This window comes from Rana temporaria, chromosome 4 (assembly GCF_905171775.1).
Source record: "Rana temporaria chromosome 4, aRanTem1.1, whole genome shotgun sequence".
In the NCBI taxonomy this organism is placed as follows: Eukaryota; Metazoa; Chordata; class Amphibia; order Anura; family Ranidae; genus Rana; species Rana temporaria.
Genome location: NC_053492.1, coordinates 215,037,294 through 215,056,307, shown reverse-complemented (window position 1 = coordinate 215,056,307; position 19,014 = coordinate 215,037,294). Strand labels below are relative to the sequence as shown.

At 43.7% G+C, this 19,014-nt stretch overlaps 1 protein-coding gene across 2 annotated transcripts in view; it reads right to left on the bottom strand.

The window, feature by feature from the left end:
• The window catches only part of LOC120936982 (elongin-A-like), a 146,667-nt gene that overhangs the window by 73,896 nt on the left and 53,757 nt on the right, over positions 1-19,014 (bottom strand). For both annotated transcript variants that reach the window (XM_040349831.1, XM_040349832.1), the window contains exon 4: positions 16,198-16,873. In XM_040349831.1, the coding sequence (XP_040205765.1) occupies positions 16,198-16,873 (676 nt within the window). The remainder of the gene's footprint in view (positions 1-16,197; positions 16,874-19,014) is intronic.

The window sequence follows — 19,014 nt, the reverse complement described above, 5'->3', positions numbered from 1 at the left end:
AAGTCCTTGTAGGATTTTATTCTGAATACAATTAGAAATGTACACTAAATTCCCTAAAACCCTTTACAGCATTGGGGGGTTGAATAATTTTGAACACAACTGTATATATATATATATATATATATATATATATATATATATATATATATATATATATATATATATATAATTTTTTTTAGATATATGTGTCTAGTATCTATAGTTCATAGGGTATCATAGTAATTTCTAAAAAATCTACCCTTAGCTGCCCTGGACATAGTCATGCCGCTACAAAAAGATCCTCAACATTCCACTAGGTAAGGGCTGCAACAGCAGGTAAGCTTTTTAAAAAAAAGAAAAAAAAAAAAAAAAAGAGCACATCAGCAGGTGGAAAAAATTAGCATCTTGTATTTTTGTTTTCTCAGCCCGCAACGAGACTCATCTTGCAGATCCTCCCAGGACAGAGGCTCGAGGAGCCACAGAAGCTCTGGACACTCTCATGCCTCCGGCCATAATTCCAGTAGTCACCATAGTTCTTCCCACCACACTTCCTCCAAACCAAAGAGGGATGATTGTTGGGTGTGTGGCAGGAAAGCCCTTCCTGGGAAACTAGCCTGTGGCCAGTGTTTTCTAGAGGCTACAGCAGAAAGACAAGGTTCCTCAAGTTCCATTAAAGACCTAATCAAAGAGTCTATCAGAGAATTTGCCTCAGTGCAGAACACTTCCGCCTCCCCTCCCGCTGATCAGGAGGTCGCAGGGACATCCACCCCTCATCCCGAGGGAAGCATCTCAGAGGATGAGTCAGTCCCGAATGAGGAGGACCTTTCAACCTTTGACTTTGGCCTAGTGAAGCCCTTTGTGGTAGCAGTCAAGGACGCTATTCAATGGGAGGAGGATCCTGAACCTCCGTCCAAAACAAAAATATACTTTCCTCATTTGACAAAAAAAGTTTCAAATTTTCCCCTGATGGAAGAGATTAAGGGAGTTATCCTAGGAGAATGGCAAAGGGTAGATAAAAGGCCAGTCGCCTTTAACCGTTTTCAGAAACTGTACCCATTAGCCGAATCGGATGCTAAACTCTGACTCTGTCCCATCTGTAGACGCTTCAGTCATGAGACTAGCCAAGAATACGACCTTGCCTTTAGAAGACGCGGTCTCCTTCAAGGATGCCTTGGATCGGAGGATCGACACAGATCTCAAAAAAGTTTACCAGGCAACCGGAGGGGCCTGCAAGCCGGCAGTAGCCTTATCATTTATTTCTAGAGCCACCAAAGTATGGTCGGATAACATCGAGACAGCCCTCAGGGCTGGCATAGACACCGAAGAAAATATAAAAGCCTTGGATGAGCTGAAGCTGGCCTCGGATTTTATGGCGGAGGCGGCCATCTAGAGCCATGCTGTATTCCATCACAGCCAGAAGGGCCCTGTGGCTGAAACCATGGGCGGCAGACGCATCGTCTAAACAATCGTGGTGTCGCATCCCGTACGACGGGAAGGCGCTGTAGGGGGAGAAAATTGACTCAAAATGGGTAAGAGTGGTCTGATCCCTCAAGACAGAAGCAGAATAAAGAGGTTTTCTCCCAGACCAGCGGGCCAGCAGAGAGAAAGGGACTCAAGATCTTACCGCCCGGGTAGAGAATACAGAAGGGGCTGGAAGGGTTCACAGGCCTCCTTCCTTAGGCTGGGAAAGCCAAAACCCACAACTTCAGTTGGGGATAATCAGAAGTCTTTTTGACTCCCCTTCCGCCCAGACCGGCTTAGTGGGAGCAAGACTAAAATCCTATGCGCAGGTCTGGGTGGAAGGCTGCACAGATCAATGGGTAGTGTCCACTATTCTCCAGGGACATTTTTGGAGATTCAAGACACGCCCTCCACCATTTTCCTTTCAAAACACCAAAATCCCAGCCTCCAAGGAGAAAAAGGAAGTATTATTTCAATACATTCAGATACTCATACAGCAGAAGGCAGTTCTACCAGTGCCAGAGATAAATTCGGGATTTTACTCTCCAGTCTTTTTAGTGCCCAAGAAGACGGGAGGGTGGAGACCCGTGTTAGATCTAAAGAAACTAAACGAGTATATTTGTTTAGAGCACTTCAAGATGGAAATCGCTGAACACGGTGATTCTATCAGTCCAGCCGGGGGACTGGATGGCTTCCATAGATCTCCAGGATGCGTACCTCCACATCCCCATTCACAGCCACATCCCCATTCACAGCCAGTTCCAACATTTTTTGCGGTTCAAAGTGGGCAGTCTTAAAAGAGTTTGTAAAGATTTCTATATGAAAAGAATAAAAAAAATTTAAACACAAAGTGGGCAGTCTACATCTACCAGTTCCAATGTCTCCCGTTTGGAATCTCGTCAGCACCCAGAACCTTTTCAAAAGTCTTAGGAGCCATCCTGGCCCCCCTCCGGGAAAGGGGGATACAAGTGTTGTACTATTTGGACGATATACTAGTTCTGTCACAACACAAGAGTACCTTGGGGGAACACACTCAAACAGTGCTAAACACCTTGATCAGGTTCGGTTGGCTGATCAACTTTGCAAAAAGCTAACTAACACCAACACAAAAGATGATTTACTTGGGAGCCTTATTCAGCACCCCGGAGAAGGCAGCCTCTCTTCCACCCGAGAAAATTCCAGCTTTAATCCAGAAGGTGAAGAAGGCAAAATTACATCCCACAGCATGTCAGCTTCAGACTGCCTGAGCCTCACAGGCTCCCTCGCGTCATGCATCCCAATGATAAAATGGGCCAGATGGCACCTGCGGGACTTCCAACTGGGTTTCCTGGCACAATGGGGGAAAGAACACCTCAGGCAATTGTTACCTCCTCTATGAAGTCCAGCCTCTGGTGGTGGACAAGGCCTTCCAATCTGTTAGTACCTCGGTCCCTCGGGCCTGTTACCTGGACCGTTCTTACCTCGGATGCCAGTCAGCTCGGTTGGGGGGCCCACTCCCAAAACAAGTTAGTTCAAGGGAAGTGGCCATTCAGTGCGGAGGGGGTGATTTCCAACATCCTGGAGCTAAGGGCCGCTTGGATGGCGTTCCTGCATTTAGCCCCTCTCCTCAGAGGCAAATCAATCCTTCTCCAAATGGACAACAGAGCAACAGTGGCTTACGTCCAGAACCAAGGGGGCACACACACAGCAGATCACTATTCAGCGAGGTGACCCCAATAATTTCCTGGGCGGAGAAGAATCTATGCGACCTAAGAGCATCCTATATTCCAGGTCCCGAAAACCAACTAGCCGATCGCCTGTCAAGGTCGTTCGTGAGCAACAACGAGTGGTCGCTAGACCAGGAAGTCTTCAATACAGTATGCCGGCAGTAGGGGACTCCCCAAATAGATCTATTCTCCTCAACGCAAAGACCCCACTATTTTTCTCGAGGGGACCATGTCCAACTTCAGCAGGGGTAGACGCCTTGATGCAGCCATGGACATTCCGGTTGGGATATGCCTCCCCCCCCCCCCCCCCCAACGCCCTTAATTCTACGTTTTCTCCAACATCTGACAAAGGAGGATGTCACCATTCTAGCGATAATTCCATACTGGCCGAAGAGACCCTGGTTCCCGCTCTTGGTCAGTCTGGCACTAGGCAATCCGCTTCCTCTACCTCACAAGAGCAGCCTGCTGTCGCAAGGAGGTTTCCTTCACCCACGCCCAAAAATCCTGGGTTTGAGGGCCTGGAGATTGAACGGAGGAGGCTGGGCAACTTAGGATGTTCTCAGGAGGTGATTCAAACTCTCCTTCAGGCAAGGAAATCATCCACAAATGCCACTTATTACAGGATATGGAAGAGGTTTGTAGCACTGGCAGAATCCAACCAATTCAACCCTCGAATTCCCGGAATCCATAATGTTCTGCTATTTCTACAGTCAGGTTTGGACCTAGGTTTGGGCCACAGCACACTAAAGGTCCAGGTGTCTGCCATCTCAGCCTTAACAGACACCCGATGGGCTCATGACCCACTGGTAGATCGTTTTCTGAAGGCGGTTCTAAGATTACGCCCCCCTAGGAAGACGTTATATCCCAAGTGGGATCTTACTGTAGTGTTAGAAGCGCTGGCTCGTCCGCCCTTCGCTTCTACAGAGGAATGCTCACTGGAGGACATCACTTGGAAGACGGCCTTCCTAATTGCCGTCACGTCGGGATGCAGAATATCGGAGATCCAAGCTCTTGGTGCTCAGGAACCCTATATTACCTTCTTCTCAGACAGGGTGGTTTTGCAGCCCATCAATTCATTCCCAAAGTGCCTTTCATCTTAATCAGGAATGGGTCCTTCCAGCATTTGGAGAAGATCAAAACTCCTCGAACCTACACGAGCCAGATGTGGCCAGGTCATTGAAACACTACCTAAAACTTACTCATGAGTTCCGGAAGGACCAACAACTCTTTATTATCCCCAGAGGGGCAAGGAAAGGAGAAGCGGCTTCCAAAACAACAGTAGCTAACTGGATTGTGAGACTTATCCAAAACACCCATCGGGCTAGTGGTCTTCCTATTCCCAAAGCGGTGAACGCCCACTCTACGAGAGGAATCGCATCATCTTGGGCAGCCTTGGCTCGGGTCTCCCCGGAAACAATCTGCAAGGCGGCAAGCTGGTCTTCCTTCAGCACCTTTATGGCTCACTATAGCCTAGATCTGGCAGCTCTCACCTCCCGCGATTTTGGGAGGAAAATGCTAGAGCGGTCCGTTCTGTAATTCATTAAAAATATTTTTTGAGCAGTACCCTCCCTGTAAGCGAGTTATTTGACCATTGGTATGCTGCCATGGAGGCACCAGGTAAAAACGGAAAATTTAATACTTACCTTTCCGTAATTTTCCTTTCCTGGTGCCTACTGATGGCAGCATACACCCTCCCTTGTTGACTTGCTCTTTGGCTCTGAGGTCTAGTTACTAAGAATGCCCAACGAGGGGGGGCTACTCCTTTTATTAGAGAGTTAAGAGGTCCTGTGGGTCTGTCGGGGGCGGAGCCATGACTATTGGTATGCTGCCAGGAGTAGGCACCAGGAAAGGAAAATTACGGAAAGGCAAGTATTCAATTTTCTGTTTTCTCAATGGATCAAAAAACAGCCAAAAATGCTAATAAACGCTAAAAACTGAAAAACTCACTGCAAAGCTACTGTTTTTTTATAACGTTATTTTAATGTCCAGTGTTCATGAGGCCTCAAAGTGCGAGAGCGCTGAAAGCTGAAAATTGGTCATGTATTGAAGTGGTTAAAAGTCTGTCAATGAAAAATTACAAAACCTAGGTTTGTTTTTCTCTCAGTATAGCAGTCTGCCCATCCTGTTACTCGGGAGTAGGAAAAAAATCAATGAACTACAAGAGCACTCACCAGTGCCCTCACAGTTCATTGAGAGCTACAAGCCATTTGCCGCAGTGGCAGACGGTACTTGTAATCCATTTATTCACGCATCTTTGAATGAATGTTAAAGCTGTGTGGGCCACGCCATTTTTTAAATTGTGAAAGTGGATGCAGAGGGAAGAACCCCCACCCGCTGTCACTGGACGAGGATCGGGGGGAAGGGGGGGGGGGGATTGCTGAAGCACTTTATGGGTTACCTATTTCGAGTATGGTCACACAAAATATATTCCTTTTTTAAAGTGACAGCAATGACGATACACCACAGAGGTGCCATTGCCTCTACATACAGTAAGGTCAATATCTACAATGTACAAAAGAGGGAATAAGCAAAAACACACCTAAATCTCCAGACTTTAACTTTCCAAGCTTTAGAATTCAAAAGCAAGACATTGTAACTCTGTAGCCAAGTTGTACCCTGCAGTACAAGGATGTTACTGCATAGGACATGGAAATAGTGTAATAGAATGGCCCTTTCACACTGCTCCGTTGGGGGGAAAAAAAAAACAAACACACACACACACACACAAACAAACACACACACACACACACACACACACAGTAAAAAAGCATATGCATTTTTCTGGTTGCCCAACTCCAATCATGCACCCGTGAAACATGGGCATAAACATTTTTACAAGAAGCAGGGCTATTTGATATGTGGAGAGTGCAGAATCCAGACACTCGTCAATATTCTTGCTTTTCAAGCTCCTATTCGCACTCTCCAGGATAGATCTGGCCTTGGCTAACGGGGAAGCATTACAGATAATAAAGGATATACAGTAGTATAGTAACCAAGGCGGGTATCGGATCATTCTCTGATGGTGGTCTCTGAATTTGGAGGGGAAAAGATCTCTTATGCCGCGTACACACGACCGTTTTCATGACGAGAATTTTTTTTTTTTTTAAATTGGTCATTAAAAACGATCGTGTATAGGCTCCAGAGCATTTTTCTCGACGTGAAAAATGGCCATTAAAAATTTAGAACATGCTCTATTTTTTCCCTCTACGTTTTTCACGTCGTAAAAAATGGTCGTGTGTGGGCTTTAACGACGGGGGGAAAAAAACGCGCATGCTCAGAAGTTATGAGAAGGAAAATTTGCATAATCAAGCCCAAAGGGTTTGAATGGAACTTCCCCTTTATAGTGCCGTCGTACGTCACGGCGCTTTGGTCAAGCAATTTTGTTTTTCACGATCGTGTGTATGCAAGGCAGACTCGACAAGAATCACACCAAGAAAAATATCGTTTTTTTCCATGACATTAAAAACGGTTGTTTGTAGGCGGCATTAGGGTATGGAAGATGAGCTCATTCTGGTTTGAATTAATGGGGAACCCAGACAAGGTACTATTTAAGTTAAAAGAGCTTGTAGAGTTCAACGAAGGTACAGTGTCGAGGGGAGTGAGGGGAGTGATTTGGGATGTGTTGAAGGCATTTATCAGGGGTATACTCATCCAACAGGTGGCAAAAATTAAAAAGGCATCAAGGGAGTCGGAGGACAGGATTAGGAAGGAGTTGGGGAACGCAGAAAGGGAATATGTGGAAGACCCATCCCCAGAGAAACAAAGAGCATGGTTGAACAAACAGGAATATAAAGTTGCAGCGATTAGGAAATCAGAGAATAATCGACTTTTCCAGAAGCAAGTCGCATTTGGGAGGAGGAAAAAAGTGTAGGAAGGATGTTAGCCCATCTGGTGAGAACCAACTCCTTCCCCTCTGTAGCTCCTGAGATTAGGACAGTAAAGGGAGAAATTGCATCTCAGGTGTCGGAGATTAGACACATTTAGAGAATATAGTAATGAGGTATATTTTATTCCTGCGCTACCAAATGTGAAAGGAGGACAGTGGAACTGCTGCAAGCACCGAATGAGGGTCAGAAGGAATAGGAAAAAGTGGGGGTTGGTGCTGCGCTGTTCCCAATGGATACAGTACCACTGAGGCCAATGTACATGAGTCAGTGCAAACATTGGCTACTAAAAAGCTCATATACAGAAGTGCAAAAGTGCATAGATGCTAATCATGTAAAGCATGAACTAAAATACAATGATGCAAATAATAAACAATAATAGTGCTATAAAGTGCAACATGCATAAACAAATGTTCTGAGTGTACACTGTGTACAGACAATGAACTGTGAAGTCTTGCAAAATAAATGTGCAAAAATAAACTTCCTGTGCAAATGTAAAAAAAAAAAAAAAAAAAAAAAAAAACACAGACTGCAATGAAAAATAGTGCTAACTGCAATTCTGATGTATAAAGTCCAATTAAGTCCAAAGTGCAAAATGCAATCAAGCTGTGAGCAAACAGCAATGAATTCTTCCTTTCTCTGTGCAAGTGAACATTCCAATGTACAGATAGCAGAGGGTGCTTGAGAGATGTAAATCTCTTCTTCGTGCAAAAGTACACACTAGTAAAAGTGGCCTCTTACCTTGCGGTAATGAGACAAACACACCACACACACACACACACACACACACACATACATATGGCTGTGGAAATTAACTATCAATTCATCGATTAATCTTAAATTTTTTTGATCGATCAAAATTATTTTGATTTGTACTCGCCTCTCCGCCGGCTTCAGGGAGTTCCATCAGAGATCCGGTGACGTCACGGCCACCGGCAGGGCTTGCCGTGTCTATCTGAAGGGCTCCTTTGCTGTGCCTTAATATCTGCATGTCGGCGGGACCTTACTATCTGCAACACACAAGGGCTGTTACACTTCTCTCTATCAATCTGGGATTCTACAACCATCCACTGGGAGTTGATAGTTCCCTTCACGGGACATTTACATGCCGACGGACTGATGTTAACTTCTCCTCATCTGGATTCAGCAGTGGCATCGTTGTACACATTTGTATACCAGTATCATACTTGGTTACATGTTTTTATGACTGCTTTTGTTACCGTTTGGTATTACTCGCACCATTTTTACAGTTTATGTAGCTACATCTATTTTATCTCCAGTGCAATATTTATTTTGTTACCTACTTGAAGACTATAAAAGTTGTAATGCTATTCTCATTGAGCGCTGCCTTTGTGTGTTTTTTGTATCCTGCTATCCATTTTTCCAGTGGTTGGTAACTGCACTGGGAATCAGCCTGCAAGGAGGAGATCAGCTAAAAGTAGTTGGATCTGTATGTGCGTTATAATCGATTAAAAAAAAAACGATTAACCGAACACAAAAATTTTGATCAGCAACAGCTATATATATATATATATATATATATATATATATATATATATATATATATATATATATATATATATATATATATATATATATATATATATATATATATATATATATATATATATATATATATATACACACACACACACATACACATATATACACACATACACATATATATATATATATACATACATACATACATACATATACAGGTCATTCTCAAAAAATTTGCATATTGTGATAAAGTTCATTATTTTCTGTAATGTACTGATAAACATTAGACTTTCATATATTTTAGATTCATTACACACAACTGAAGTAGTTCAAGCCTTTTTATTGTTTTAATATTGATGATTTTGGCATACAGCTCATGAAAACCCAAAATTCCTATCTCAAAAAATTAGCATATCATGAAAAGGTTCTCTAAACGAGCTCTTAACCTAATCATCTGAATCAACTAACTCTAAACACCTGCAAAAGATTCCTGAGGCTTTTAAAAACTCCCAGCCTGGTTCATTACTCCAAACCGCAATCATGGGTAAGACTGCCGACCTGACTGCTGTCCAGAAGGCCATCATTGACACCCTCAAGCAAGAGGGAAAGACACAGAAAGAAATTTCTGAACGAATAGGCTGTTCCCAGAGTGCTGTATCAAGGCACCTCAGTGGGAAGTCTGTGGGAAGGAAAAAGTGTGGCAGAAAACGCTGCACAACGAGAAGAGGTGACCGGACCCTGAGGAAGATTGTGGAGAAGGACCGATTCCAGACCTTGGGGGACCTGCGGAAGCAGTGGACCGAGTCTGGAGTAGAAACATCCAGAGCCACCGTGTACAGGCGTGTGCAGGAAATGGGCTACAGGTGCCGCATTCCCCAGGTCAAGCCACTTTTGAACCAGAAACAGCGGCAGAAGCGCCTGACCTGGGCTACAGAGAAGCAACGCTGGACTGTTGCTCAGTGGTCCAAACTACTTTTTGTATGTCATTCCGTAATCAAGGTGCCAGAGTCTGGAGGAAGACTGGGGAGAGGGAAATGCCAAAATGCCTGAAGTCCAGTGTCAAGTACCCACAGTCAGTGATGGTCTGGGGTGCCATGTCAGCTGCTGGTGTTGGTCCACTGTGTTTTATCAAGGGCAGGGTGAATGCAGCTAGCTATCAGGAGATTTTGGAGTACTTCATGCTTCCATCTGCTGAAAAGCTTTATGGAGATGAAGATTTCACTTTTCAGCACGACCTGGCACCTGCTCACAGTGCCAAAACCACTGGTAAATGGTTTACTGACCATGGTATTACTGTGCTCAATTGGCCTGCCAACTCTCCTGACCTGAACCCCATAGAGAATCTGTGGGATATTGGGAAGAGAAAGTTGAGAGACGCAAGACCCAACACTCTGGATGAGCTTAAGGCCGCTACCGAAGCATCCTGGGCCTCCATAACACCTCAGCAGTGCCACAGGCGGATTGCCTCCATGCCACGCCGCATTGAAGCAGTCATTTCTGCAAAAGGATTCCCGACCAAGTATTGAGTGCATAACTGAACATAATTATTTGAAGGTTGACTTTTTTTTTTATTAAAAACACTTTTCTTTTATTGGTCGGATGAAATATGCTATTTTTTTGAGATAGGAATTTTGGGTTTTCATGAGCTGTATGCCAAAATCATCAATATTAAAACAATAAAAAGGCTTGAACTACTTCAGTTGTGTGTAATGAATCTAAAATATATGAAAGTCTAATGTTTATCAGTACATTACAGAAAATAATGAACTTTATCACAATATGCTAATTTTTTGAGAATGACCTGTATATATATATACACACACACACACACACACACACACACACACACACACACTTGAAATGGCCATTTTTTCCTTGTGTTCCTGGACCAGTACGTTGTCTCAGTAGCATGGAAATATCTTGCACATGTCATGATGCATACGTCAATGCTGTTGTTTATCCTACCCGACTTTGACCTAGTCCAATTATCATCTATCGGTTTATGCATTGGGTTTGTGCGCACCCCCTTATTAGCCATGCACCACCTTTATTATGGCCGTACTCTCTGTAACGGAACGTCCCACACTCCGCTTGAGTGCTTCCGTCATATACCGCTTCCTATCAGTCTGGATATAGATATCAGATATTCCAGCTGCTCACAAGCACACAACGAGATGAGACGAGACTTGTTTGTCTGTTGAACATGGAATGTTTATTAGAACCAAGAAAACAACCTTATATACAGTTAAAGAGGAGGTAACCGAAACATAAATTAACATGAGCTAATTAACTAATCATTTACCCAGACTAGGTGACTCATAGATATGACCTTTCAGGATAGACCTCACGTCTCCTCGCTCACCTGCTATACAATACACATCATAAGTGTAAACACAGGACATCTTCACACAATAGCAGGGGCAATTAGCACAGAGAACAGACAGATAGCTGGAGGTGACGGCATTAGCATCTCCTTACACTGTATGTCCCAACAGTATAAATCAGTCACTCTAATATGGCATATACAGGGTCCCCAGGCATAAAGCTCACAAAGAGCACCGTTCCCCTAAATGCCAGGGCCCATGATCGCAAGGCAAGAGCCCAGCATTCAGTCCCCTCCAAAAGCCTCTGTCCCCTCTCCATTGCCATATTCCTTAGTCTGTGGCTGCACTTCCCTAGTAATCATATTCCTGGGTCACACAGGCCAAGTTTTCACCATTTAACCTAGTTAATCCGACTCCGGGGGTACATGGGCACGCTGTACAAGTACTATAACCAAGAAAATGGCCGCGCCTATCGATTCACATGGTCTCCAGGAAAATGGCGGTTTTAGATTGAACTTCAAGACAATGTCCGCCCCATTATTTCCAATGGGAAAGACTATTTAAAGTGGATGTAAACCCACTCTCATCCTTTAACTACTGCCATAGTGCTGATATATAAGGATATAGATGCCTCCTACATGTATCCTTTCCTTACCTGTCAAATGTTTCCCCTCTGTCTGTTATAAGAACTGAAAAACTGCAGATTCTGTGGGTGGATCTGTTGTCTGGAGCTTGGTGGGTGGAGTCGTGATGTCAGTAGACTCTCCGCCCTCCTCTACACTCCTTGTCAACATGCATTTTTTACGGTGTATTCTTTACACTACATTCTGCTATAATCACTAACATCCAGTCAAAATCCAGAAAAGTAACCACATGACTTCAGAAAAGGAGTGGGGGTCGGAATTAAAAAAAAAAGAATGCCTGTCTCCAGGCTAGTGCATGAGATATGTAACCAACCTGTCACTCAAAGCCAGGGGGTGGAACGGACTAAGGTTTTTCTCTGCAAGTCCGTTTTATTTCACTGAACAATAAAAGAGGATTGCTCAGAGCTGGATTAACTGTGTGGCAAGAATGGGCACAGATGAAAGGAAATCTTATACTGTCCATTGCGACATCAAAAAAATAAATACAAATTTCAGGTTTACATCCACTTTAAAGACATTTCATGTGCCTTCCCATCAACCCCTGATGAAGTCCCGTGGTAGCGACGTCACGTGTAGGGACGGACAGGCACTCAGATTGACGTTGGCTGACCAGCTCGCCGCTCGAAGGAGATACGTTTATTTTTTTTATACTATGTGAGTACCCTTAAATGTTTTAACAATGAATTACCCACTCATTTAAAAACGTACTGCACTATCTGGAATCCCGTTTTTCTTTTAATACTCTTCTTGCTGCTACTGAGAGACAAAGTACTGGTCCAGGAACACAAGGGAGGAATAGCCATTTCTAGATAGATAGATATATCTAATCTATCATTACCGCACGAAGAAGAGATTTACATCTCTCCAGCACCCTTTGCTATCTGCACATTGGAATGTTCACTTGCACAGAGAAAGAAAGAATTAATTGCCGTTTGCTCACAGCTTGTTTGCATTTTGCACTTTGGACTTGATTGGACTTTATACATCAGAATTGCAGTTGGCACTAGTTTTTATTGCAGTGTGGTTTTTTTTCACATTTTTTGCGTTTGCACAGATCATTTGCACAGGAAGTTTATTTTTGCAGATTTTGCACATTTATTTTGCAAGACTGCGCAGTTCATTGTCTGTACACAGTGTACACTCAGAATATTTGTTTATGCACGTTGCACTTTATACCACTATTATTGTTTATTATTTGCATCATTGTATTTTAGTTCACGCTTACGTGATTAGCATCTATGCACTTTTGTACTTCTGTATATGAGCTTTTTAGTAGCCAATATTTGCACGGACTCATGTACATTAGCCTTGGTGGTTCTGTATCCACCAACCCCCACTTTATTTTATTACATTCATTACATTTAGAGAATACTATGAAAATCTGTATAGGTCGCAGGGGACGGCAGGAGTTGGATATATTTTTTTGTAATATTGAGATAACGGTCCTTACAGAAGGGGATAAAGAGGAAATGGAGGCCCCGATAACTCTGGAGGAAATACAGCAAGCAATGGCGGAGATGGCTAACCAAAAATCCCCTGGGCAAGACGGTCTCCCAAGAGAGACTTATAAATATTGTGGGAAAGTATTGCTCCCGGAGCTTCTTAAAGTGTTGAACTGGGCGGAAGTGGAGGGGAAACTGCCCACTTTAATGACAGAGGCAACAAAAATAGTGCTGCATAAAGAGGGGAAAGACCCATTAGATACCAAGTCTTATAGACCAATTTCCCTACTCTGCTCGGATGCCAAAATATTGGCCAAGGTAATGGCAGCCAGGCTGAATAAAATTATTTCCAAACTTATACATCCAGATCAAACAGGGTTCATCCCCAGCAGATCGACTAGCATGAATATAAGGAGAGCATTTCTCAATCTGCAGACACCAACAGAGAATATGGGAATAATAGCGGTCATGTCCTTAGGATGTGGTTAAGGCCTTTGATAGCCTGGAGTGGGGGAATAATTTGGCAGGTATTGGGGGAATCTTCCTGGGGGGATACAGAGCATTTCCTCAGGCAGGTGATGAACATCTTCTGAAAATTTGGAAGACTCTCGGGACTGGTCATAAACTGGGAGAAAATCAGCACTTATGCCGGTAGACCCCATTAGGAACCAAATATCAGAGATGCCCCAATTGGAAGTAGTTGAGACAATGAAATACCTAGGTATATATTTAGCAAGGGACCCCAACAAGTATATAAGTAATAATATAGTTCCCCGTCTGGCCAAATTTTAAAGTAAAATCGAAATTTGGCGTCGGCTCCCCCTATCTGTAGCAGGGAGATGCAATTTTATCAAAATATTGTGTATGCCACAATTGCTATACCTGCTACATAATTCCCCTGTTTGGATACATAAGAAATGGTTAAAAAAATTGACACAGTGTATAGAGAACTAATATGGAAAGGAGGCCAGGCCAGGAGAAGATTACAAACTTCACAGTTACCAACAAGGGAAGGGGGTATGATGGTACCACACCCCTGAAGTTACTTTTTGGTAGCACAACTGCAGCACCTAGGGATTAGTAAAGACCCAGGGGGGGGGGGGGCACGGGCGGCAGATTAATGATACCAAGGGCACCCCATAAGACAGTAGTAGAGGTATTGAACGCAAATTTCTTTATCAATAGATAGCCCACAGTAAAGCTGGCTATACAAGTGTGGAAAGTAGTAAAGTTACTAATGGGCCACAAGGGTGTAGCAGAATATACACCCCCTCTGGAATAATAGGAACCTCTGGGAGCTGATGGCTATAGGAAAGATCAAAGAATGGAAAATAAAAGGGGATCGATAGGCTGGCCCAGTTATATGCACTGAGGGGGGGATTTGCACTGAGGGGGGGGTGCACTGAGGGGGGGTTTCACTAGAGGGGAGGTTTCACTAAGAGGGGTGTCTGCACTGAAGTGGGTCTGTGTAACATGCAGGGGTCCAGAGGTGCAGGCGGCTGTGTAATGTAAAAGGGGTGCAGTGATGCAGGGTGCTGTGTAATGTACAAGGGTCCAGAGATGCAGGGTGCTATAAGATGTAAAGGGGTCCAGTGATGCAGGGTGCTGTGTAATGTAATGTAAAGGGGTCCAGTGATGCAGGGTACTGTGTAATTTTAAAGGGGTCCAGAGGTGCAGGGTGCTGTGTAATGTAAAGGGGTCTAGTGGTGCAGGGGGCTATGTGATGTAAAGGGGTCCAGTGATGCAGGGGGATGTGTAATGTAAAGGGGTCTAGTGGTGCAGAGGGCTGTGTAATGTAAAAGGGGTCCAGAGGTGCAGGGTGCTGTGTAATGTAAAAGGGGTCCAGAGGTGCAGGGAGCTGTGTAATGTAAAAGGGATGGAGTGATGCAGGGTACTGTGTAATATAAATGGGTCCAGTGGTGCAGGGGGCTATGTGATGTAAAGGGGCCCAGAGGTGCAGGGTGCTGTGTAATGTAAAGTGGCCCAGAGGTGCAGGGTGCTGTGTAATGTAAAAGAGTCCAGAGGTGAAGGGGGCTGCAAGATGTAAAGGGGTCCAGTGATGCAGGGTGCTGTGTAATTTTAAAGGGGTCCAGTGATGCAGGGTGCTGTGTAATGTAAAGTGGTCCAGAGGTGCAGTTGTGGAGAGGGGGTACACAGTAGTAACAAATAGATATTGAAGGATACAGGAGGTATGCAGGGGGCACAGTGGGGTGTTTTTTACATTTTAACGTGGGGGGGGGGGGGTGCCAGATATTGGATCCGCCTCGGGTGCCAAATGCTAAAATGGAGAGAAAGAAGAAGGGATAGAACGAACAAGAAAGATGGATAGGGAGAGAGAGAAAAGGGGAAGAAAGGAGAACAGAGCAAACAGTAGGGTAAAAAATATTTGCAAATGGTTATTGGGGGGGGGGGGGGGTGACACCATATTTTACCGCACCAGGTGACACCAACCCTAGTGACTGATGTAAGCGCAGAAATTTCAATGGGGAATGGGAGGTGAGGAGATTGCGATTTTTGGTGGGCTTTTCAGACAAACAGACACACGTCATTAATGCATTATGTAGGACTTTTAAAACCACACTGCACATATTGGTGTGAAGAGTTCCCTAGGATTTAAAGGGATACATTTTTCATGTATTTTTACTCTGCTTTTTAAAATGGAACTTCACTCAAAAAAGGGTGAAGTTCGGCTTTTCCACCTCCTCCCTCCTTTTTTGGGGAGGGTGGAGCGGGTACCTGGCTTTGCTTACCAAGGCGATCTGGGCGGAAGCTCGCCCACCCAACTTTGCCCGCAGCCTTCTGGGACATATCACAGGTTGCAGAAGGCTGCGGGACCATTCACAAAGTGCAGTGCAGCTCATGCATGTGCAGTGGGAAGCTGGCTGTGAAGCCACAAGGAGTCATAGCTGGCTTTGCTTAGCAAACATGCTGACGCCAGGAACCCAAAGACCAATGAATAACTGGCCCAGGTAGGGGGCGGCGCTGGATTCACTGGACAGGTAGTCAACAGCTACAGTATTTGTAGCTGCTGACTTTTACATTTGTTTGGGGGGGGGGCGGGACTGAAGATCCTCTTTAAAACACCAAAAGCGTCAATGAATCTGATCAGTGTGAAAGGGTCTAGCATGTTTCTTGTTCTGAAATAAACAATCTTTGATTCCATATATTTTGCCCATTATTACACTCAAAAAATATAAAGAACAAATGAAAATTGTACTCCAATTTCTTTCAATCAGAGAATATTTGGAACTTACATCTGTTTCGATATCCTCTTCCTTCATTGTTGTATTTTGTCCTTCAGAACTGGAGCGCCTCAGATTGCAATACTGCTTGCATACCTGTACCTTTTTAGGAGGTTCATTTGTCAGATTTGACTTTTTTTTCCGCTTACTGGAGACTTGGTCATAACTGAGATATGACTCAAAAGACATAGCGGGAGTGTCAAATTCCTCACCGGACAAATTCTCTGCTGTTTTCTCCATACCTTTCGGAAAGCTGCCATGACCTACATCATTTTTATTATGCCTGCTTTGCTTAGGCGGGCTCTCTTCATTCCTTATAGAGACCTTTTTCTTTTCATTGTTAGATGAATGAGAATATTTTTCAGTCTTTTTCTCAGAGAAGTGGAAACTTTTTGACTTTTCACCTTTTGAATGAGCTTTCTCCACTTCGCATTCTTTGCTTTGCAGGACCTTCTTGGGTTTTATCTCTTTTGATTCAGGTTTCTTTTCATACAGTTTCATGTTCTTTGTTTTATTGGAGGAATTTTTGTGGGTACCAGCTTGAGATTTAGGCAACTCTTCATTCCAGTGATCATGGTCTTCTGAGCGCAACAACTTTTCCACCACAGCTTTTTTATTCAGTTTTGAAATCACTGGCTTGCTTTCTAAAGTAGTTTTTTGTTCATGCTTAGGCATAGACTTCTGATCACTAGTTAAAAAAACACATTTGTTTAAGAATCTTAACTATTTAAAAATGTAAATTTGAGATATACTGTGCGCGCATTTGTGTACCGAAAGACACATATAGCCATTTACACAGACACTACATTGCCAAAAGTATTGGGACGCCTGCTTTTACACACATGAACTTTAAAGGCATTCCAGTCTTTGTCCATAGGGTCCAATATTGGAGTTGTCTATGGGAATGTTTGACCATTGTTCCAGAAGTGCGTTTGTGCGATCAGGCACTGATGTTGGATGATCAGGCGTGGCTCGCAGTCTCTGCTCTAATTCATCCAAAAAGGTGGTGTTCTATCGGGATGAGCAAGCCAGTCAAGTTCCCCCACCCCAAACTTTCTCATCCATGTCTTTATTGGACCTTAGAGCGGAGACTGAGCCAGGCCTTCTCGTCAAACATCAGTGCCTGACCTTACGAATGCGTTTCTGGAACAATGGTCAAACATTCCATAGACACACTTCTAAACCTTGTGGACAGTCTTTCCAGAAGAGTTGAAGCCGTTATAACTGCAAAGGGTGGGCCAACTGATATTGAACTTTACGAACTAAGACTGGGATGCCATTAAAGTTAATGTGCTTGTAAAAGGCATGCGTCTCAATACTTTTGGAAATATAGTGTATATACTACGATTATATATTTTTTTTATTTATTTATTTACACACACACACACACACACACACACACACACACACACACACACACACACACACACACACACACACACACACTGTATTTGTGAGCAAAATCCTTTATTGTATGTAGAGCCTGAAAGGGGAGATGCTCTAGTCCAGGAAAGGAGAGCTCAGGCAGGGGTTACAACACGGCTTGGTTTTTCAGAGCAGCAAAGACAGCATTGTCAACTCACTACAAATTTTTAGACGATTACTGGATTTCTGCCAGAATTTTCTGTAATTTCAGAATTTATATGGAGGGGAATGAGCATGTAATGCAGAGATGTCCTAAATGTTTTTTTTCATAGACATACAGTTTAAAACCTAAAATCCCTATAAACAAAAATGATATATTACATTTTACAGACACTTAATGTGGTGGCTGCATTCGTTTTTCTCTCAGTCTTTTTAAAGGTTTGTTTTCACCTGGTAATCCTGGGAAAATGTTCTGGTACTTTCTCCACTGTATCTGTGGAGAACGCAATGGTTGCCGCCCAGGCTGGAGTGTAAACAGGTCTGCCTTTGTTCACCTCCATTACATTAGGGATAGGTAGACCAAGTAGTGTTTTAGAAAGGATTGAGAAAAGATCGTTTTAAGCTTCCAGTTAAACTCACTTTAGAACACTGCATTTCTGGCAAGATCAGCAGATATTTTAAAAGTACTTCCTGAACATGTTCTTAACCAAAAATAAATAAATAAATGCAGCTACCATATCTAAAAGGACTAGCAAGCAGAAAAATATAACATTTATTTTTTTTTGGTTTAGTTATCCTTTATTGTACTGGAATTAAAATATTTAGCATCTACCAAATCCTCTTTTTCTTGATGGCAGACTGGTTATTAAAGCTAAACCTCAGGAGTTCAGCTCCTTCACATATAGTTGTAGCACAACCTACCTTAGGTAGGTAGGTGCCAGCGCAGGTAAATTTAGGCAGGTCTATGCTGTAAACTAGGCCGTTTTGTTCTGATGTGGGGGGCGGGGAGTGGTTTAGTGTAGCAGTAGGTGACTGACATGTGCTTCAGCTCTTGGGCGCCTCCTCTGTTTCCCGGGAGAATGTTCTGGAAAAGTGGCAGTGCAGAGAGCAAGAGTGACATGGGGAACATGCGAGGAGCTCTGACCAATCCCAAAACTAGGAAACTAGGATTGGCAGGGGGCAGGCCTCCTACATATACCCATGGTCAACACCTTCTGGGGGAGGAGTTGTTGGCTGGGTTAAATGGATGATGGAGCGTTAGACTGAGATCTAAAAGAGACATGCCAGGGGAACTGGATGTAGAGCCAGAGGGAGAGACTGTTGGAGTTTTGTGTTAAGTCGCTGCAGCCAGGAGGGCGGGCAGGATTTGCAAGTCGGACTTGCTGGGATCAGTAGTCCATATACATTTATTCTTCTCAAGTAAATCGGTTGCTACCACAAAGGGGTACTGCAGGCCCCAGCCTA